The 23,605-nt window shown below is 39.9% G+C and overlaps 1 protein-coding gene across 3 annotated transcripts in view; it reads left to right on the forward strand.

Moving 5' to 3' along the window:
* The window catches only part of TMEM241 (transmembrane protein 241), a 57,341-nt gene extending 34,863 nt beyond the window's left edge, over window positions 1-22,478 (forward strand). For all 3 annotated transcript variants that reach the window (XM_042029851.1, XM_042029862.1, XM_042029871.1), the window contains exons 14-15: window positions 18,316-18,380; window positions 21,788-22,478. In XM_042029851.1, coding sequence (XP_041885785.1) covers window positions 18,316-18,380; window positions 21,788-21,848 — 126 coding nt within the window. In that variant the 3' untranslated portion in view covers window positions 21,849-22,478. The remainder of the gene's footprint in view (window positions 1-18,315; window positions 18,381-21,787) is intronic.
* Window positions 22,479-23,605: the final 1,127 nt, after the last annotated feature.

The raw sequence follows: 23,605 nt of genomic DNA on the forward strand, positions 1-23,605 counted from the left end.
TAATTATAGTGACAAATGCTCTCTGCACTTTTTCTGTGAAAGCAAATAGTGTGTGTGTTAGTCATATCTGTATAAATTTGTGAGACGTGCCAAAAAATCAGTGAAGTGATCTGTATAACCAAAAAGAAAAATTTTTAAGAAGACCAAGAAATATGAAATGCTTTGTCATAGCCTTGCATAGATTTAATCCCCAGAAGAGCAAGGATTTGAAGCTGTACTGAGATTTCTTGTTTTAATTTGAAAGCTGTGCTAGTATCGTGGGTCATGTACTGGAAAGAAAAAACTGGAGATGCTCATATATACAGAGAGAAGCATCTGGTGAGAATGCTAATGAGCTCTAACAGTGCTGTCAGTGAGTTTGTTTTGATTAAGGTTGCCAATCTATATCTGGTGATGAAGCCTGTTAGGGTCTCTAAAAGTTAAGCAGCAGAAATAGTTTAAATCATTAATAGAATGGAAAAATTCAGCAAGATATTGGTTACTCTGAATTCATATTCCCATATCGTGTTCAGTGTTATCCTAATAAACTTGCAGTAGGGAATTCAGCTTGTTTCCAGTAGGAACCTATTGAGGCAGCTCGTTATAAATAGGAAGAACAAATGGGAAGGTCAGTGGATTTTGAATTCTCTTTTTCTTCCTCCCTCACCTGAAGAAAGGAAATTGAATAACTGAAATCAGGTTGCGTTGAGGTTTACACTGATTTTCCTATGCATGGGTCGGAAGAAAATACAGAATAATCGGATCAGGAGCATGCAACTATTTTCTATATAACCATCCCAGGCACTATTATGTAATCTATAGTTTATCTGAACAGTGTTGGAGGCTCCCTAATACATAAAAGCATCCTCTGACAGCTGTTTTGGTTCCTTGTTTGTTAACTTTAGATGTGTTTGCCCCAGGTCATCCTGTGTTTAATGCTGGCTGCCAGACATTGCGAAAGCAGCTTTGCAGGAGTGTCTGAAAGAATCTCTTATCTGTGGTTCTGTGTACCAACTGTAGCCCACTGTACTTATACCCCAGCAGGTTTAGTCTTCCCCCAAAATATATAGTGGCAGTTCAGAATCCCTCCTGCTATTCAGAATGACTCCTGTAGTCTTGGATTTTATATTTTGTGTCTGTGTTTCTGCTTCTTTGATCCCCATGGTATCTTGAAGAGAACGGATAGACTAGATCCCTCTTCATGTCAGTGCAAAAGAAATTGATGATATCCATCTTAATGGCTGGAGAAGTACTGATGTTTCTATTAAAGCAGAAATTCTCCTTTTTCTGCTTCTCATAAAATTGAGAGGCCACAACTGCAGGTCTTCTGGGGCTCCTAGCCTGGTTATGCTCACTGCACCTCTCTTCACACATAGCAGTTCACATGAGAATTTTATCTGCTGTAATTCCAGGGGCAAACCAATCAAGAGAAATAAAATGAATTAATGCTTTTCCATGTTGTTGCAATTTAAAGCCTCTGCCAAAGCATGTGCTTCAATTTGTATACCTCTTAATTCCTCTCTTAGCATGCAAGTGCTAGAAAATATTCTGCTGGGGACTATTTACTTGTAGGAAATCTATAAAAAAGTCCTGCCATGGGTAATGTCTCTCCCCTGTTCTTCTCTGCCCTAATGGAACAGGATTCTGGAATTAAAAAGTCTGTTTAAAAATTTTATATGTATATCATAACTAGAACAAGAATGTGTTTGGTTTTCTGGCACTTGCCCACTTGGTTTTATTGTAGACTGAAGCAGTGTCTTTTTTGAATGCTGCTGGGCTCAGGCAAAAGTGACAGTGAGATTCTTGGCTGAAAATCACATTACTTTCTTGGCTTGGACCTCATAAAGCTTTAGGCAAAAATGTCATAAACTCCCACTGAAGTTCCATAAACACAGTGCGTTTTCATTCGGCAAAGATCCTGCACTGTGTGCAAGACTTTCACAAGATCTCTGCTCACTCAATCTGGAAAAACTGTGCAGCTGCAAGCCAAAGCCCTGGGAGAGAGGGAGAATTGTGTGCTAGAGTCATCCGGACTCTACTGGTAGGAGCTCTTTGTGGCACCAGTGTGGGTAGAAGTGCATCTCTAATCTGAGAGAGGGAGGTTCTGTGACCCTGAAGTTTTCAAGGATTCCAAGAAGGGGTTCATAAAGAAGAACTGAACTTGTTCCGTCTACACACCTTGTGCACTGGCATGCATGTGGATGTGCACACATATATGGATAAAGTTAATTAAAAATGGCAAAAACCCTCATTGCTTTATGATTGGTCCTCACTGTATGAAATATGTACATTTATTCTTGCTACACATAGTTGATTCCTGTGAGTCACCATGGGGACTATGCAAATACCTTGGAAAAGAAAATGTGTTTCTCAGCTGAGCTTCAAGCAGAGAAGGCAATCAGTGTGAACTTCACTGCATAGTAAGGGTCTATAAAGAAGACCAGTTGCTGAAACCTTAAAAATACCGGTTTTCAGGTAATTTCCATGGAGACAGCTTGATAGTTAATGTTGTAGCAGCCAACACTAATTACACCTTACAATTGCTTGGGAGACATCAGTCTCCATAACAACTTCATTGTGTGCTTCATGGCCACTAAGCTAAGTGACACAGGCTCCCTGGGGCACTGTTGCAATTTAAGGAAGCTGTCTTGTAAGAACAGCTGAGACTTGTTGGAGATTTTGAATCTCCAGGTAATGGAAAATTTTAATATTGTGGGGGCGGTGTAAATGGCTGCAATTGTGTGTCCACTAAAAATGCCAGCTACACAGCTTTTGGGCATGACATGGTCACACAAATAAGTACATAAAGTTATGTGGTGTGACTTGGGGGTGGTATCGCAGCACAGTTTTCAGCTGTGCTCAATAAAATAAATCCAGTCTCAGCAGACATTAACTTTGAGCCCTAAGAGATGCTCTGAAATAGTTTGTTTCCTTTTATCTATTATGCTATCCTTTCGAAGTGTACATTTGGTATTGGCATTTTCTTTAATGAAAAGCTAAAGGCAGAACCATGAGCTTGGACTGTATCTTTGGAAGGTACTTTTTCATCCCTACCCCTAACAAACCATGTCTATATTCTCGACAGTAGAAAATGACAATACAAAAATAATTTTCTTCAGATCAAACAGAATTTTGAATTGCATAGAACGCAGGTTCATTTGTTCCTCTGCATAATAGATTCCTGGTCTCCCATGTTTTTATTTAGTCTCCTGGAGTTACTTGCATATGGAGAGCTGAGGCTGGGAGATGAATCATTATTGTGACAAAGAGAAGTCAAAAGAATGAGAACTGTTTTGGAAGTCATTTCTGTTGCTAATGCACTGATGTAAGTGCCAAAATTACATGGGAGAACTGTGCACTGTGTAACATACTAATGTAGAAGGCTCCAAAGCTAGCTAAGACTGGGCTTCCAAGAACAAGCAAGATATAGCCACATTCTTCTCCTTTGCTGGTTCTCTGCTCTTTTCAGGATGTGCCTTGCTGATTTTTAAATACCTTCATGGGTGAAATATCTCCAGGCTTTCTCAGAGATCTTGGCCTCTGTGATAGGCCAACACCTCTGGGTGTCACACTTCAGGTGGCTTCCTTCAGAAACTTCAGCTGCTGCTCTCTGAAACAGGTCTCTGTGTCTTTCTCTTCTCCCCAACTCATACCAGCTCTTTGCCAAACCTCAAGTGCATTCATTTCTCAGTCCAACTCTGTACACCTGTTTAAGGATTAGATTTGACTTCCAACAAAAGTCAGCAAACAGCCATAGAGCTCTAGGGAAGGCAGGCTAAATGGATTGCATTCTGTTCCTGAAATATGTGGTGCTCAGGGAAGTCACATAGGCTTCAGACAATCTCAGGAGATGACTGTGGGCTGTTCTTCACCTATACACATCATGTTGCTGTGGATGATTGTTCTAAGGGGCTAGAAGGGAATGGGTCTGTCCTGCAGAGGCTTCCCCAGCCCTTTCTGAAGGAATGGAAGGCCAAGAGTATAGTCAGTTATAGTCACTTCTGTCACTGTCTTCCCATGCATGGGACACGCAGAGACTGCTGAGGCCCACAGTATGTAACCTTGTGACATTGTTCATAAAAGGCACTTCTCAAAACTGATCAGTATAAATGTTTTTAAAAAAACATTTTTTTAAGTATCACATTTTAAAAAGTTTCTGATGGAATATTTTGACCTTTTGTAACATTTAATGGTTAAGAAGCCCTGGAAAGACTGTCATTTTTAAATGGAAAAATAAAACCTTAAAGAATACCAATTCTTCCTTGCAGTCCTTAGCATAATAATAGTAATAATAGCATGTCACTTTCTTTCCATTACATCATTACTAAAACAGCATAAACACACCAAAGAATGGCAATGCAGAGACTGTGCCTCTGTTATTATTGTTGGGTAGTATGGAAAGGGGTCAGTAGGGAGATTTAGTTATCTGCTCTGGGAATTGTTTGTTTATGAATTAGGTTTTCCCGAAGGAGTTGTGAGATGGGAAATACAATAGGAAATGGACTTTATACATGCATAGAAATACCAAAATTCTAAGTGTCATCTGGGAGAGAAGTTGATGGAAACTTGCTATTTTTGCTAACAGATTTTTTTTAAAAACCCTTGATTGTGCATCCCAAAGTTTCCTATGCTATTTTGATACTGCTGATATCCTCCACAGAGTTCTGAGTTAGTCATGACAGAAAAATGTTTTACATTTGATAATGCTGACAAGGAACATAGGCACTTCACGTGTTTCTGTAGATTTTAACAATGGAAAATTGCCTTGCATGGCTTTTCACTAAAATATTCCCCTTGAACTGGGCATCTTCATTGGTTCTCACAGCCCCCTTGAACCCTTTCAGCAGCATTTGGGCTTTCCATGAATAAGTCAAGCAGCATTCATAGGATCTGTTCTCTTACAGCAGCGACACTGGGGGGCACGGAGAGGTTTGAAAATGCACTCAAGAAATGCACAGATCTTGAACTGACAATGGCCTCAGTCTGCAGTGTTCAGCTTGAGACCTTCGGGGAATCTAACACAGAAAGAGCAATCTCTGAGAATGTGTGCAGCCTCCCATTCAACACCCCCCTCTACAGCAAAGGGTCCCAGATGTTACCAGTCTTGGGCTAGCTCCCATCTGGGTCATTTGAGCCAGTTGTGGCAGTGACTTCAGAGTGCACAGCTGAGTGGGTGTTCACCCTCCTGATGCCTATGGGGAAAAGAAAAGTTCACTGTTGGGTTTCTAGGTTGCTCAGAGGGCATTTACTGCTCTCAGGCTTCTGGTCTGGTTTGTGAAGGTATTACCTAGTATAGGGCAACACCTCAGCACATGGCTTTGGGCTGAGTGTCCAGCTGACTTTTGAATAGACACACAGTTTTTGTGATGCTTGGAAACACGCTGATGTAGCCTGTAACATCTGCATTTGGCCCCATTTTTTTGCCTTACCCACCTCATCATTGAAATTATCTTTCAGAAGTTGTGGGTCCTTGAACTATGATCTCTTGCACTTTCAAAGAGATCAGACTGACAGGGATTGAATTAATCAGCCTGGTTAATTTGGACTTCAGTAAGAATTATAAAATGGTGCACATAAAGTAGCTAAATGATGAAGAGTTATCACAACCCATTATTAAAAAACACTCCGTCTCCTGGGACCAGCTTTTTCTTTTCTCCTGGATGCCAGCTGAGTCACCACTGAACTGCAGCTGTGGAGGTCATGGTCTGCCTGTGAGGAGTTTGGAAGTGCATCCTCTCCTGCAAGGCACTTATAGTAACAGTTCCTGGTTGATGCCCACCCATGGGCATCTAGCACTTGGGAGGAAGTAAGGCACAGACAGATGCTGGCCTCGTTCCTTCCCAAGGAGGCAGCTGCTTTTGTGCCAGATATACAAAGCAAACTGTCTGTTTGGCTGCTAAATTCACCACCTAAGTGTGACAACAAAAAGCATGATCATTTCATCTGGGTTATCTTCATGATCTCATGAGATGAAGAATAACTTGGAATGCCAAAAGGCTAGCTCTTGCTGAGCTTAACATAAGATGAAGTATATTTTATTGTGGTATTTTACAACAGCAGAGGGTTAGTACAGCTGACTGCTGCCCAAAACTGAAAATCAATACTTTTCAAATCAGATAGAAAAAGTAATTATCTTACACAATGTACCATATCACTGACCAGTAAAATTCAGTGTCTCAAACAGAAGATAATACTGAGACTGAGTAAAAGTAAAGAGAGGTGTATATTTTTAACAGACTTGGATCTGCTTAAAAGGTTCCAAGGAGTGAACAATTTTAGCAGTAGTAGACATTATATGGAAATTTTTCTAGGACAAAAGGGGAAAGATTAATAAACTGCACGCCATGAGATGTAAATTTTGTATCAACTAAGGTCAAGATGCAAATACCTCCTTTTTTCTGATGTGCACATTGACGCCAGACTTGCTGCATGAAGGGAGAATCATAAATTCTCCCAAATTCTCTGCCAATCAAGTATTGACTTGATTAAACCTTCCTTTATTCCAATCTAATTTGTGTCTGAGATCCTAGTGGGTAGAACACTTTACAGTTGTTGTTGTTGCTGTTGAAATCCTTATTCCATTACACAAATATTTAATAATTCGTAAAATAAGAACAAGATGATGAATCACATTGCCCTGTCATCTTCTGAACTTAGAGGTTTCAGGGGAGAAGCTAAATGTCAGGAGTCATTTAAGACCTTCGCAGTAATGAGGTAGCATATAAGCAAAAGAGACTCCTTGACAGGCTGAAAAGATACAGGAAAAGAACAGTTAAACATTACAATGCATGAAGCATTTACAGGAAACAGGAGGTGTTGGGTCTTAAAGTTTGGTGAAATAGCAAGAATAGGCAAAATGCTTCTCAGCAAATTCAAAGAAAATCAAATTTGTTTGGTATAAAGAAGCCTTCTTGTGATCCTCGCTAAATCATTTTTGTTGTCCTTACTTTACAAAGCTTCAGCTGCATGGATTGTGCCTCTCGTTTGCAGAACTGACCTGAACAGATGCTGTGAATCTGGTGCATGTGCCCACACCTGTTTGAATCATGACTGATCGTGTTTCCATATCAGCAAAGCACGCTTAGGGCCAGCTGTTCCCTTTGTGTCCTTAGCACTGAACTGGAACGCTGAAAGTAGTAACAGTATCTGGATTACAGATGGGAACATTTAAAAGAAATATTCAAATATGAGCAGAGGTACTCTTGAAGTTGTGTTCTGTGCTATAACCGCTCTACACTTTATAGGCTGAAGATTGGTGTCCCTTCTCCAGCCATCTCAGTCACGGGAAGGGAAGATGGATGTTTTGGCCATTATCTCCAATAGCGGAGGGTAAATGCTTCTTCTTTTGGCTTTGGCCAGAAAGTCTGATCTTTATGTTTGAGTGAAGCTAGTGTTAAGTGGCTACTTGATGTTCAGAAAGAAATCACTACCATAATTTTCAACCCAATGTGGTATTTTCCAAGGCGCAAAGAGTTTTGATTTTCTTTAAATGTCTCACTTTTGTTGGGGAAAGCAAAACAAGTTATAATGTACTTGTAATAGTTCAGTCCTAGCTCATCAATGATGTATGTTTATGTATTTCTATGGTGCATATATATAGTACATGTTTATATATGAATGCATATATAGATACTTGTTTATACGTTGATAGATGTAGGTCTTTCTGAAAAGGAAGAGTCTTGTCTTGCCTTGTTCCTCTTCGATCATTGTAAATATGACCATGATATCCTGTTTCTCATAAGAGGAAAATTTTCTCACACAGATTCTATTAATTACACTGTATAACCCACATATCCTTCTTTCCTTACTGTACTTTAACATTTTAAGGTGTTTCTGCAACATAAAATAATCATCATATCTTTGTGGTGGCTCTTGTAAAGTTAAGAAAAGAGAGAGACAAGGAAATTAAGGCCAAGAATCAAAATGGCTATCCATGAGCTATACTCGAAGTCTTGGTATGGCTGAGAGCTGTAAGACAGGTGCCACATACCTCAGAGGTGAAGGCAGAGGACTCTCTAGAAGTGATTTAAACACAAGAATACAGGTTTTTCTGAGCCCTTTCTGAATTGTAGGATGGGGCTGGGCACACAGCTGGATTCCAGAACGACCTAGTAACCACAGCTTCAGTATCCTTTAATGGTTTATTTTCTCCTGCAGCCAAACTGCTAATGAGATGCATATGGTGCAAGCACAATAGCTTGGACACTTTTGTCTTATATGGAATTTTAAAATTATGAAATTAGACAGCAGTCAGCAGTTCTTCTGATATTCACATGATGCTCAGAGTTAAAAACTAGTTACTGTAGCATATTAATCTGAAAGGATTGTACATTACTCATGTATTAATCTGGTAAGACAGGATGCTCAATGACTTTAAGGCAGCTTTACGGATGCAACCACCTGTTGGTCCAACCTTGCACTTGCATGATCATCATCATGGTTGTATTGGTCATCAAATCCTGGAAACAAAAAGAACTTACAGAAAACAGCACTAAAATAACCTTCATAAATGTGATAGAAAGTAGAGGATGGATACCGAATTCTTTAAATACAGGAACTGCATATAGGTACCTAGCCACAGAAACGCGGAGGATTATCTTCCCTCTAAATGCATACCAAGGCTAATTAAGAAATCTACTTTCTTATAGCAGTCTAAAAGCTAATATATAGAAACACTCCTCTGCAGTACAGGGATTATTGGTTTAGGTATTTGTAATGTGAGAAAGAAAAACCACCCTAAACTATCTGATGGTTTTTCTAGATGCAAGCATTTGTGTTGCTTTTGTTGTGAAAACATTTTAGAGGGCAAGTTGGCTGATTGTGTTTGTCATTTGATCTACCCTCTCCCTCTGTTTTTAGCATGTTCTATATTTTAAATGTAACACGTAGGTGATTTTAAGCTTTGTCAGAAGGTAATTGCTATGAAAACCAGATAGATTCATTTACACTAGAACTAAGTTTTATCGTTATCATTAGGCATTTGACTGCTAAGGCACGTTTAAACTCTGGCTACTTTTGAGTCACAATACATGGAATTAATTGTGTTCTTAACCCCTGGAACTGACCATCATTGCTTTTAAAAAGAAGAAATGTAAAATATAAAGAAAGGACAGAAGAGAGTGACCAAAACCTCCTTTGAGAAAAAAGATGCTTTAGAGAAGATGGAGATGAGTGCAGGCATTTAGGCAAATATGAAATAAAGGTTCTCAAAGAAATTTACAGCATCTGAAAAAACTTCTGTGTGGCTGGATCAAAGCTGTGTGGATCATGAAGTTACTGACTCCGTCACCGTTGCCATGGTGCCACTGTTGCCATGGTGCCAGCATCACCAGGTTCCTTTAAGGAACAGCTTGCATTTCAGAAGGGTTAAAGGGTTTTCTTCCTTGAGAAGAGCTGAGCAGAGTCCTCCTATGGGCAGTGTGTACCTAAGTGTGCAGTAATGCACAAACTCATTGTGTTGTCTGCTGATTTCATAGACTGACAGTCTCCAGTTAAGTCTGATGGGGGATGAAATCCCTCAGGGCATGTCTGCACTTTGGTCAGGATGAGGGTAACACAGCAGATGTGCTCAAGTTAATGTTAAACTAGTGGGCAGAATTGAGAGTGAAGCCTGTTCTGCTTTCCCTTTTCCTCCAATCTATTTCACTTTGAAATGTTTCCTTCCCTTGTTTGGGCTGCTCAGCTTTTCAGGCAGGATCACAGCATTGCTGTTTCGTTTGGGAAGAGCCATTATTTTAGTGGTTCAAGGTTAAAGGTTCATTACCTTTCCTTGCAAAAAGTTGTGTGGCTGATTGAAATCCTTCCTTGTCAGTGGATTTATTAGTAGTGCTCCTTCAGGGGCTGCATTATCACCTGAAGCCCTTATGTTAAGCAGCATATTTTGTCTTGCTTTTTGATTGGTAACAACACACCCTCAGAACAAAGTTGAAAACTCTCACAGTTTATTTCACTGTATTGATTAATACAACTAAATTAATATCTATGGGGAGGAGACTTTAAAGGAGAGTTGGTCAGAGGAATTTTGCTGGAATTTTCTGTATCTTTTTTAACCAAAGACTGACCTTGGTATTGTAAAAACGGTTTGCGAAGAGCCTTTGAACTTCTAATGATTGCATAGGAAGTTTTGTCATTGCAATAGTCAACATAATTGAAAGCTTCCAGGGAAGTTTTTATTTCTCTGGTAGATCATCCCCAAAGCTGACCTAAAATTAAACAGTGAATGCTACTTCGATTTTATCTGGTTCAGCATGCAGGATTCATTCAGAGCTATACATTAATTCTGCTCACGATGGAGGACATCTCCAGTGCACAGTATCTGCAGCTGTTAATGGTGCTTTATTTTGTTTGCTGACCATGGAGAAAAAATTAAAAACTGTGGTTTTTTTCTACACAGCTTGTTTGTATTTGTTTATTCCCTGTCCTAATTGACAGCAATCCAGTCAGACTTGACATTAGTTCTAGTCCCATCCTCTCTTCCTTGTGAGGCAGGATATGTACCAGGTTTGTCATCTTTAGCAGGGGTTTTTGCTGCCAACTCATGGCAGATTTCCAGTGACAGTACCAGCATTGCACAATCAGGGAGCTTACAGGTGGTCATTGGTGCCTCTCCTTGCTCATTGCTGACTTTTTGCCATTTGAAACCTCACTGTCAGCACCTGCTCTATAAAGATCTCCTCTCAAGTCTGGGTTATTTCAAAAAGACTTTTCAGTACCTGCTGGACCATTTCAGTCAGGGTTTGGACAGGGGAGATCCCAGTCCCTCAGTGTTCTTCCATGTATTTGGCTGTCCCAGTCAATGCCTTCATCTATTCATCTGGTTCTGTAGCTGCTGGATGTCTGTGAATGAAAGTATTCTTGCCAAGGTGCAGCAATGTTACATTGCCTTAAATCTGGATGAAGGAAAGCAGAGGAGAGCTAGATAGAAATTGTTTGTAGACCATCTAAGATGGAAAATGTATGTAAACGAAGAGAAATTATGCTAATAGCTTAGAAAATTAATGTGAATTAATCAATACAGAAGATGGCATTAAAATATTAGTTGTTCCTTTTTTCTGTTCTGAAGATCTTGGTTTTGTTTTGCCATATTTCCATACCTGGCATAACATTTTGTGTGCACATGTTACATATGCTTACTCCGAAGTAAATGTATGTGCAAAAGAGATGTAACTCTGAAATCTGGGAAATTATTTCAGTGGCTCTCCCTCAAGAAAAAAAAGTATATGTTGTTACTGATATTGGTCTGCTGTAATTTTTATCTTTTTGGTAGTACTGGATTATCTTGATGAAGCTGTTTTCAGAGGCACTACCAATGATCCATTTCCCTGGTAATTTTTGATGATTATCTTAGCAGCTGGTTAAACCATGCAGAAGAGGGACAAAACAAATATTATGCCTATAAAAAGCTTGATATTGCTTTAATTCTGACAGTAGAATGAAAACAAAAGGTTATGTACATCAGAATCTTTTTCCTGATGTTTTGAGAAGATGACCCAATGGTAAATAGAATGATTTATTTTGAACACTGAGTGAACTTGACAAGCTGTTTCAAAACACTCTCTTTGGAAAAAATACGCTTTTTTGTAAAGACAGGGGTTTTGGCAGTTTGGGGAAGTGAAGTTACAAGAGTTGGCTCTGCGTACACAAACTAAAGAAAACTTTTGTAAAGTATTCTGTGTTCACAGTGAGAACTATGATATTTAACTTCTTAGCAGTTTAAAAGTTTCAGAGGAAACATAGTTTTATATGGAATGTACAACTACAGTTGTAATATTAACAAATCATGGTCATGTCAGGACTAAATCCCCACCGTATCTTTCCATTCCAGATAGGAAGATTAAATCAGAATCTAAATTTTGAAAATGTCCTCATCTGTTTTCTTGGCTATATAAACAACATGTTCCTGAACAACTCAGAAATGCTAGATACTCAAAATCTACAGCCAGCTTCTGTAGCTTGAAAATCTTTCTCTGAAGTGATTGTAAAGTCAGGGATGAAAGGGGTCCATGATAGCTTGGTCAAGAATGATGCATTTGTCTGGCCAGTGCTGTCTGGTTTGAGCTGATTGATATTGGACTCTCTGGAGGCTACGGTATAACCACAGCTGGTCAGTGGAGAAGGCAAGGCAGCAAAGAATGCAGAGTTTCGCATTCCTCTATCTCCCAGGATCCAAAGTCCTGCTTTGTCAAGGACCAGGAACCCTTAGGATGCCATCTCCTTGTGTCTTCAAGCCACATGTCAGACTTATCAGAGTTTTCTGATGTTATATGTTCAAGAAAATCACCTATTAGGGAAGCTGGCTCAATAGTTATCTTGCCTGTTCTTAAGGTCTACAGCAAGAAATTCTCCAGTCTTTATTTTTATTTTGTTATCTGTAAACTAAGTTAATCTCTTATTCTAAAATAAATGCCATTTCCCCCCTATTTTCTTAAAGCAACGTTTATGAGACAAATTTTACTTTCTCTTTGGAAACTTTTTTTTATCTGACCGTAATGTTATGGGGAGAAAGGAGGAAAGCATTCATGTCATGAGTTGTGCAGTGGTCTGTCTATCAAAGTTCCTTGAGAACTCCTTAAAACTAGTGGTAATTGTGTCTCCCTCCACTCAGGAATCACTAAAGCAGATTTAGAAAAAGGAGACGCATCAGAGCACATTTTTTCCTATGCCTCCTTTTTTCCTGTGCAGAGGTGATTGTATGTGCTGAATTTATCCCTACTGTGCAGCAAGTTCTTCCACACGCTGGAATATTTCTGCTTTATGGATCTTGGTCTGTTACCCAGCACTTCAAGGATGCTGTTGTTTTTCTAGTTGCCAGTCATTCAGCCTGATAATGGGCAAACTGATGATCTGGAATTGAATGAATCTCTTTGGATCCTCAAGTTGGGTGCTGTGTTGTCCTTGAGAGGGGCTTCTTAAATGTAAATGGCAATGTAAGCAGTGTGTGGAACGTGTTATGTCATCTGAGCCTGTCATGGGTTAGCAAGCATAGCTCCGAAAGTGATTTTCTTGCAAAGAGGTGCTTATGGCTTCCTCTATGACCTGACAGAACTTATCAACTGGCTAGTTTGAATATTGACAATTTTTTAAGCCACTTAGAATTTTGACTGCCTCTGTGGTCCACATTTAAGAATGGACAGACCCCAGGAAAGCTCTGTCTTGCTTCCAGCCTTGGGACAGGTATGGGGCCCCGCGGGCCCGGGTTGGGCCCTGCTCGGCCTGGGCTGGGACACAGCCATCCTGGAGCCGTGTGGCCCTGTTCCACCCGCAGCCTCCCCCAGCCCTGTTCCATGCAGACGGCGTGGCCCAGCTCTACACAATCCCACCCCCCCTCCAGTGCAGCCAAAGATTCAGCTGAAGCTGCCCCGCTGTCCAGCAAAGATCCTGTGACCAACAGCGATAAGCGAAATTCCAGCTGCAAGGCCCGGGTGAGATTAACCCTTTTAGTGCTGTAAGCTTCCTCCAGAACAGATGAAGCCTGCTGACATTAAGTAAAGAAGGAAGAGCTGAAAACCTGAGGGAGGAGAAAGAGGAGATGCTTAAGAGCTGAAATTCTGTTGTAAATCTATGGTGGTGATGGACTATGATATATCAGAGTACCCGTTGTAATTTCATGAAAGCACGGGGGATGGAGCGTTCAAACCGTACTTGTGAGCAAAAGCACCTGTGCTGGAATAAGCAAATGCTGAAGCAGCTGTAATTTGATGAGAAGTTTGAACAGGGAGAGATGGAAGTGATGAGGACTCTTGCTTCAAATCGGAAGGAGAAAGACCTCTGTTCCTAGAGATGCTCCCAGAGAGATTCCTAGAGATGAAGATGATGAGGACCCTTGTTGCTCCCAGGGAAGGGGGAGGGCCTCTATTTCTAGAGATGAAGATGCTCCCAGAGATGGGCAAAGAGAACTTTTGTTTTTGAACAGCTCAACCTTAAAATGGTACCCCAGTAGCTCAAGACTGGACCCTCGAAAGCAGTTGTGGGAAAAGCTGCAAGTTGAGGGAAGGGACTCTCACATGCAAGCAGAGAACCATCCCAGGCGGCTGTCTTGTTGTGATACTGAAGCCATGAGAGAACTTCTTGTGGAGATGTCTCCATAGCATGAGCAAGAGAGACTCCTCTCCCTAAGTGAACTGAAAAGAGGTTATTATAGAAGTGGTAAACTGACTGAAAATCTCAAGGGTTGTCTTTTTACATTGTCAGTGGGAGAAGCGAGAAAGCTGGGGGGAGGAGAAGAGTTCTGAAGGTGTGGGGTTTTTTTCCCCCTTTTGTTTCCTTTCTTTTAGGTCTGTTAATAAACATCTTTATATTCTTTCAAGTTTTGTGCCTGCTTTGCTTTCTCCTAATTCTTATCTCACAGAAGGTAAATAAGTAAGTAATGAGTATTTTGGACCAAACCACTACAGAGCCTGTCTCTGGTTCCCAGAATAATGGGGACAACTGAAGTTTTCGTCCTTTTATGTGGAGACGTGAATTTGGGAATCTCCTGTAACCAGTAAGTTTGAAACCTCTAACTGGCTGAGTTGCTCCGTTTTTTTCTCCTGGTTCTTGTCCAGCCCTTGTACTAGAGTATTTATGTGAAGAATACCAGAGTACTTACGTGTTTTGTTATCTGACTACTCAGGCCCAATCTCTTATACGGAGATCAGCCCGCTCTCCTCAGACCTCATCCCAGTACATGGATACTTTTATTTCCTTCAATGCTGATGCACATTGTAAATAACTAGAACTGGTTTTGGTTGAGGTAAGAAGCACAATTTGAAATGCCAAGATTTTTGATAATTTTTAAAATTACTTGTGAATAACTCAGTGATTGGAACTACAGAAACAGCAAATAGGTGCTAATAAAGTGTTCCTTTAAAATGGGTCTTGTTTTCACAGTACAATGGAATGACACATTAAACTTAGAGTGATTTATTTTAAGTAACCGTCTCGAAGGGGAGGTTGTTTTGTTTTGTTTTGTTTTGTTTTGTTTTTTCATTCAAGGAAGAATTTGAAATGATTTCTCAGGAAATATTTCAACTCACACAGAAATATTTTGTTAAGTTATGCTACACTTGAATTTTTTCCTAATCACGAAAAGCCATGTCAGAATTTTGTAAGAAAATTTCAGGGTTTGAATGTTTTTAAAGTAGCTTTCATAATACTGATTGGTCACAGTTCCTTTAAAAGTAGGCAGAGTCCATTGAGCTATTGCTGTTTCTAAAATAGTTGGCGTTCAACCATCCAGCCTGTATCATTTGATAGAATTAGTGACTGTCTGTCGAAATCTTGGGGAGCTTTGTTCAAAATGGGCATATTATAGCTAATTAAAAATTTTTTTCCCACCTCTTAGTTTTAAAGATTCAGCATCAAAGTATATTTGGAAATCATTAACTTTAGTTTGCCCTTTAACTTGCTTTCTTTTGTCTTGAAAGCTCATTCCCTTTACTAAAGCATCTGAATGCCTAGGAGGACAACTGTGACCTTTAAAGTGAAGAAAGGGAGATTACTGCACTTAGCTTGTTTTGATTTTATTTTGTTGGTTTGGTTTTTTTTAAAGGCCATTCAGAACATCAGTGTAGGTGGGGTTTTTTTTCAAACTAAATGTGCACTTTAAACACTTCAGATAATACTGAAATGTACTTAAATAAAATTACCTTCTCTACTATGTCCCTAGAATTTCGATTCTTCCCCTGGAACACATTACATAGTTAGCTTCTCTGAAAACTTGTTTTTCATTTTTAAACATATTCTTCTTTTAGACAAACAATCAAAGGTAGACATTTTAGCAACGTGTTTTCCTTTTAGTTTGTTTGTGATTTGTTTTTTCTTTCCTTACACACACTTACTTCATGCGCTCTTCCAACCCACATTTTGTTTGTCTTTGGCACTGAGAGACTCTTACATAATTTCTCAAAAATACAACAGTGTTCAGCTATAATAGTCCAAAAGGCTACAGCCTGCATTTTTGCAGAGGTTTGGGATGATCTCAAACAGAATGGTGTATTGTTTCTGATAGGGCCTGTTTTTGGACGGTTCTTAAATGTCTGTTTCTCTGCTCTTGGCCTCTTATCAAGTTTCTAATAAACAGGAATCTCTACGAGGGAGTGGGTGACACAACTTTAACTTGTGCCACTTCTCAGATACAGCACTTCAGTTTCTTTGAGGAGAAGAGCTTAAAAAAAGAATGCTCTGTGCATACCACAGCTGACATCCTTCATTAGTTTCTGTTTACATGGTCGGTAATTGGTATTGTATATTTTTATGTAATAAGTTAACATTAACCTAAAATAAGTTCAGTACAATAAATTCCACAAGCATTCACACCAGTGTAAATGAGAAATGGTTCCCTGTAGGTCAGTGCATCTGCTGCACAGTTTGTAAGGGGAGAATCCAGCCCACTAGAACAAGATGCAAATGTATTTTAGAGCACTGCTTTTGAGCTAGTGGGTATTCAGCCTCGCAGCTGGTTTTTAGGTAAAGTGCATGAAAGATTCATCTCCTGAATGGTTAACTTCCACTGTTTGGAGTAGGTGTCAGCTCTCTCTGGCTGCAAATGACTATGAGACATGCCACTGAACATGCACAGTTGCAAAATGATCTTGAATTTTGAAGCATAACTCTCTGTTTGTGATTTTTCCTTGTCCTCTGTCAGTCTCTTTTGGGTATATATGTTTAATTGTATGTTTGTGTACATGTACAGATCCAAGACTATAGGAGTAGAGGTAGGATATGTATCTTTGATTTTCCCTAGGAGTGGGAGCTCACTTTTTCTGTTGGCTTAGAACTATACAGCATTGCTTCTGTGGTACACTGCTGCAGCTGTGTGAAAACACTGAAGTTAGATGAAGTTTGTATCAGTGTGTCTGTGGTTGTATTGGTAGCAGAAATTTGGTTGCAGGAATGGCATGGGTCTGGAGTGGTTCTGCAGTCGTGTGTTATCCTGCCTGGACCAAGTCCTTCTCCTGCCTCATTTCCTCAGTCAGGTGCCTGGACTATAGGCACATGGAGAACAGTCAGGGTGTGAGTTACGGTAATGTCTAGGAAGAAAAAAGCCACCTGCATGCCTGAATCTCCCTGAAGTAGAAAACATCCCTAAAGAGGCCAGAGGAGGTAGTCCTTGTGTAGTCCCCACTGAACACCTTTGCTCCTGTGCCATTGCATGGTCTCACTGCTCCATTTAGATCGTTGTCCCCTCTCCACCTAACTCAGAGTGTGGCTGGAGAGAGGACACACAACCCTCTCTTCTTCACCTGCCACTGCTGCTTGTGGTCCTGCGCTGATTATACTCCAGGCAGATTCAAAGCCTGCCTTTGAACATGCGGCCTTAAAAAATGTAGCAGGTATTGACTCTTAGTCCAAGCTCTGGTGCACAGAATCTACACTGAAATGGCATTTGCTTCCCTACTGCACATGTAGTAATGCTTTAACAAGTAATAGATTACAGAATGAAGTTTCTGCTGTCTCCCCTGGGAGTCAACTGGGCAAACAATGATTAGGAAATCTTAGCTGATAATTGTTTAAATGTTTTGTTTCTTAATTTCATCTTTTTCCTTGGGCAATTTTGTATTAACTTAAATAGTTCCTTTCATTCCTCAGTGCTTGTGTTTCCCAAGTATTTGTAAACCACTACCAAGTCTTCCTTTCCCACAGGCATTGCTTATCCTAACTGTTGACTGAAAATCAATCCCCCCATCTAATGACTCTGTCACTGTTCTTTGAACTCTTTCCATTTTACATTATCCATCTGGCAACAAAACATCCAAAACTGCACGCAGGCTGCAGATGTGGTAGCTCCATAGCTGCTGAGGCAGGGATCTGTTACAAACCATTGTATGTCAGGATCTAGCTGCTTCTGGAATCAGTACTTGGAAAGTATAAAGTCATTTGTCTCTAGCTTCTCTACCCAGGACACCTGGGGGTAACGAGAGATTTGTAATATAAACCTACTTAAGTTGTGATATTTTTCTTTACCCTATACCCTGCTAATTTTTGTTTTTCTACACCTATAAACACATTTCAAGCTCTTGTTCTCCTCAGAAATACAAGGCTTTCCAAACCTGGGGTCCGACTGCTCTCCCCAGTCTGCTGTGGGCAAGTAAAAGCGAGCAGGCTTCTAGGCCAAGCTGGCTAGGATATGTGCTAAGGGATCCCCTGCTCTGCTTCCCTGCCCTGCCTCTGCTGTGTCTTTGGTTCTGTCAGAGTCAAAATCGAGCTGTGATGTGTGACTATCATACTATCTTCTCCAACTGAAAAAAAAAAGAATGACTGCATGCATGGGAGTTAAATTTCAGCAAAAGTATTTAAGTTTTCATTTGTGATATCACAAATTCACAAAGTGTTTCTTCCTTCTTTTCAATTTAACAGGTTATCACTGCTGGTTTATCACCGTTCTTCTTTGTCATGACTGCCAATGTACTAACAATTTCTTGGTAAGTGCCTACATGAGCTTTTTCCTTAACAGTAAAGATGAATTTTCACACAGTGCTTCATGTGGAAATACTTTTAAATGTCAAGTTCTATTGCTGTCAGTATTATTTTGCATGTAAGGAGAACCAGGTGTGCAGTGATGGATGCAGTACAGTAATAGAAGAGTGTTTCTTCTGCCTCTGTGGGAGAACATGGACATTTTGGACATAAAGCCTCACCACAATTCACTCAGCACATTTTACAGCGAGGAAAATGGATCCAATAGGCAAATAAATGACCCATTCAAAGTCATGCTGCAATTTAGTGACAGAACTGGAAGTAAAACACAGGAGTCAAGGTTTGCTGACAGCATCTTTTTAACCAAAAGGGTGCATTCAAATTTCCCTAACATACTGTGCACTGTGAATGCATAAAATTAAAATAGTAGAAAAATAATGATAATAAGCTTTTTCCAAAGCTGTATCTGGATTTTGTGATGCGTGGCCACACATTACAAATCACCTAATATGAATTTTTTAGGTAGTAATATAAAGGATGGGAGTGCAAACTCCTTTGGTGAAAGGAAGTGATTTTGATCTATGTTTATATAGCACCCAGTGAAAAGGAATCACAGAGCATGGCTGATGCTCCTAAATGCTTCTACCATGCGAATAACATCTCAATATGGGGTGAGGCATGTGTCTCTGAGGACAGATTTGTTAATGGAAATAAAAATCTACTTACTTTTGAAAAGCTTTAGGCTTCTTTTTCTCCACTTGATTCGTTATTCTTTCAGTTTGATTGCCATCCTAAATATTAATCTCTTCACTGAATGGAATTAGCATATCCTTTCTTCAGGTGTGATAAGAGTCTTAGAGAAAGGAGAATCTCCAGTTCAGACTGGCCCCGATTTACTTATGTGTGAATATGCATCCCTATCTGTATTTTAGGCACATGTCAATCTCAAATGCTAAAGTAAGTTGTGTAATTTTTTTAGCTCTAGGAATACATGCAGCCTGTGCATGTCAGAGACTTAACCAATATCAATGCACCCCCAACACTCCTAGTCTATGCCATTAACTTGCTGCTCTTCACCATGTTTCACATGTGTTTGTGCAGGTCTGTCATGTGTGTGCTAGAGTTAGGCTTTGATTATATCTCTGTACTCACTGACACATGCACTAAAAATTAATGTGTACCTTTGTTAATGTGAGCACACAGACCCATATAGTTGCACACATGCCGCCTGCCCTATATGGACTGAAACTTCTATAAATGATGAACACACCTGTATGTTTAAAAAAAAATTTGCTTTAGCCCATGGGCCACTGTTAGACTTTGTCATAATTCAAAAAGAAAACAATTTCTTTAATTTATTTTTTAAATTTTAATTCTGTTAGTGCTTGTGCATTGGCAGTGCCTTGGCTTATCAGCAAAGCTCTGGAAATAGTTTGTTGGATGATAGCAGCTGCAAAGCACTCATGAGAACATTAATCACTGAGGATTTTAGTGTTACTCCAGTGTGGTCATGGACAATATCATATGTTAATTTTTGAACGATGGGCAAATGCAGTTAGCTGTCACCCCACTATAAACAGAAGTTGGAGGATTTGCCAGATGGTAAATTGAAGGTAAAATCAAGGGTTGGCATTTAGCCATGGTTTTTGCTCTGCTTCATCTTGAAGATGTAACAATGGTTTCCTTTTGCCTAGTAATTTGGACTGCATGGTCATGTGGATACCCAAGATTTCAAATCCTTCAGAAAGGAATTCTTCTTCTCTGATGTAAGACATATGGTATTAAAGAGCAGTTTAGGTGCAGGCATCTTTTTCCAGAACAAGGCTGGGCAGTTTACTGTCTTTTGTACATAACTGCCAGTCTAATTTTTAGAATGGTATGTCAGAAATAGGTTTATTTTTTAAAGTCTCTGTTAAAAAATTGAAAAATAACACATCTGTAGAAACAGGAAAACAATTTCTAAGGCTCTTTAGAGTTTAGGTCTTCTGTATGTAGTGTTTTGTTTTTGTTTTTTTTTCTTTAGGATAAAGAATGTATTATCCAACCTTAGCTTCCAAAGGAATTAATGCATAGGGTGTGTTTATAACTGGAGCTGTAATAAGACATGGGGGTTTACCCTCTCCAGAAAAAAAGCACTCAGAAGTTGTTACCGATTGCAGGTGACCAGACTCAGTGGTTTAAATCTTTCTGAAAAGCTTTCAGCCTTTTGCTCCTTGTTGGTAATTCCACACCAAAGCTATTCTGTCTCGCCAGTGGACTATCCCAGACTGTCTGTAGCACCTACTTTCCAGGGCTGTTTACTGTGTAATTACAAGATGTTGTGCTGTTGTTATACAATTTTTTTCCTCTCTGGAACAAGGGCGATTATGTGGTTTTTAAAACAGCTCACCAAAGCTAAGACTTAAGTGAATGTAATGCTATTAGACCAAGGAGCCTTCGGCTTTACATGCTTTTTTTTTCAAGGAAAAAAAAAAGAGTACTCTTAGACATGAACTTAACAGAAGTTTGTTTTGTTTATAAAGTTCAGTAAGGAGCTTTTCTGTTTCATAAGCTAATTAAGCCATGGGGCTAAGATGAAAGGTCAGTACACTTAGCTTTGCATTGTTATAAAAGGGGAGAAAAGTCGGCATCTTACCATACTCCTGTCAGCTGTGAGAGATAACAGAGGAGACCCAGGGATTATTAACTGTTGCATGCATTGAGTGGGTTGATGGCATATTTCAGTGAAGGTTTTTGTAAAACCATTCATCCTGACTCAGAGTCCTGCTCCTAGGCTGAGTCTTGGGGAGCAGCCTTAGTGCCACTGCTGTGCCATGAGCAGCACAGGAAGGAAGTGCTTGGGCCCATGTGCCTTTTTGGCTGGGGCAGCTCCTTTCACCAGGCTCTTCACCAAGAGAGGCAAAGACAGGAATTTCCACTGGCCTCACTATGCCAGTGGGATCACCCCAGCGCAAAAGGGTTTTCCCAGATTTCCCTTGTCCCCAAAACCTAGGCTTTACATCTCCTCCTGGTGTTGTCAAGTGGCAAGTTTTCAGGACAGAACACAAACAGAAGATGCAAGAGGGAATCATAAAGCTAATGAGGTTCAGACTCTCTTGCCTTCCTTTCCTATTCTTACTAGTGTAAGGGTGAGCAGCTATTCTTGTAACTAGGGGCAACCTTCTCTATTTAGATTTTTTTCTGTGCATTTTCACTGAATACCACCAGCCCTAAAACACAGGAAAGGTAGTTTCTGATGAGATCATTTAAATAAGATATTTTGGGTTTCAGCATTTCTTCATTAAAGACAAATGAAAAAAATCACCTGGGTTACTGTTTCTAGGTTGAAATGTGTTTAGATAAAATAATATCTTTTTTGTATCAAGTAGAAGGATCTGCCTGATGCTAAATTTGTGATATACTTTGTTTACAGCCTTGTGATTGGTGGAGTTGGAGAAGCATTGCTTGTTTACACTGAAAGGACAGGCACATAAAGAGGAACCAGACCTCAGCAGCTGGAAAAGAGCTGACTTGCAGCCTAGAGCTATCATGAAAAAAATGTGGCAGCAGGAATGAAGAAGTGCAACCAAACATGAGGAAAAGGATCTACTGGTTTTTTTTTTTAATTAAGAAAAAAACCTATGCTATTAATAGTGCTGGTAAAGGAGCAGCTTAGTTGGCAAAGATGGCAAGGAGCCTTTGCCTCAAAGCACAAGACAAATGATATCAGATTGATGTTGTAAAGGAAAAACTGCACTGTCTCATACTGATGGCTCTGTGTGAGAACCACTCAGTAGCAGCTTCTTGCACAGGGAACTAAACTCAGGAAAAGCAACATTCCCCACTGGATGCCCCTGGTGGTTTTTTTTGTTTGAAGCAGACAGCAGGTCATACCAAACAATGTCAGAGCCCAGATCCTGCCATAAATTCAGGATCTGGAAGGACGGATTTTGCCTCCAACTGTTCTGTAAGCGGCAAGCTGCCACACGGGTCTCTAGTCAAGTTGTCTGAACTGGTACAGGGACTGAGGCCAAGGGGCTTGAGGAGATAATCCCCTTCTGGAACTGTGGCAGTTTGACAGCTTTGCAAAAAGCGAAAATCAGCAATAAATCTCAATATCTGTAGTGATTGCATTTTGTGAATTTTTTTCGTCTCCCATTCTCCAAAATTTCTCTTGAACTCTGGCAGTTTTTGTCAGCTGGAGGGGGTGGAGGGACACGTACTGTTCCCAGCAGTGGTTTGTCTCTTAAATTATTGCAAGAGGAAACAAAGAACACGAACCTTGAATGAATGTCATAAAGAGTGTAAGGAAATGAATCTCAAGAGTTCTTAAAATAATTGCACTTCTGGTTGCTTAATGGCTGTTAGAAATAAGTCTTGATATATTACAGCCTCCAATCTATGTGAAAATAATATTAAATGATGAGTTTACAAGATTGTGGGAAAGGTCTACATGGTAAAAGGAACTCGGTAACAAATCTTCGATGAGGAGAGGGACTTGTCTCACATGACGTTTGGTATGTAAAGTGTAGACCCTTAATCTAAGTTGACCAAGTTTCCTTCATAGTCAATGGAAAGAGGGCTGCCCCCACGTCCTTCTTGAATAGATTGCTGTGTTAGAAGTGCATATCTGTCTGTAGATAGACACTAGGTGACTGGTGTAGACAACACACATGGTTTCTATAAGGCTACAGTTACCAGAGGCATATCTGCTTCAATCTAACAAATTCCACCAGATGGGCTTGAAAATATAGCTACATTTTAATTCCAAATAAAACACCATAGGTTAACAAAGAAGATAAATTTTACGAATGTTTGCAGTCAATTTCTATGACTGGAGAGTTTTAGATAAAGATTAGTTGGTTTTCAGAAAAAGAAATGCTGTAGTTTAAAAGAGAAGTACGCTGGTCTATATTGTATCTAAGCTTATCTCAATTTATTATGAAAGGTCTCCTTATACTGGTATGTTTTCTATGCATGTTGGGTCCCACTCTGGCTTGAGTTTGGAGTGAGCCATTGTTTTGCCAGGTGGAAAACTCAGGTTTAGGAAGAAAGGGGGAGGGAGGGACAAGCATGAAAAAATAAATGCTCAAACCTGAGCCCTAGTCCTGAAACCGAAATGATCCACATGGGAAGTTGGGCCCATCCTCACATCCAGTGAGCCATGACACAGCCAGCCATGGATCCTCATGGCATTCCAGTCTGTAAATTCAGACAGTGCTGGGAGTGATGGCTGCAGCATTCTGGCTTT

This window comes from Corvus kubaryi, unplaced genomic scaffold, assembly GCF_017639235.1.
Source record: "Corvus kubaryi isolate FWS band 111438036 unplaced genomic scaffold, C.kubaryi_AGA036_p1.0 132, whole genome shotgun sequence".
Classification (NCBI taxonomy): domain Eukaryota; kingdom Metazoa; phylum Chordata; class Aves; order Passeriformes; family Corvidae; genus Corvus; species Corvus kubaryi.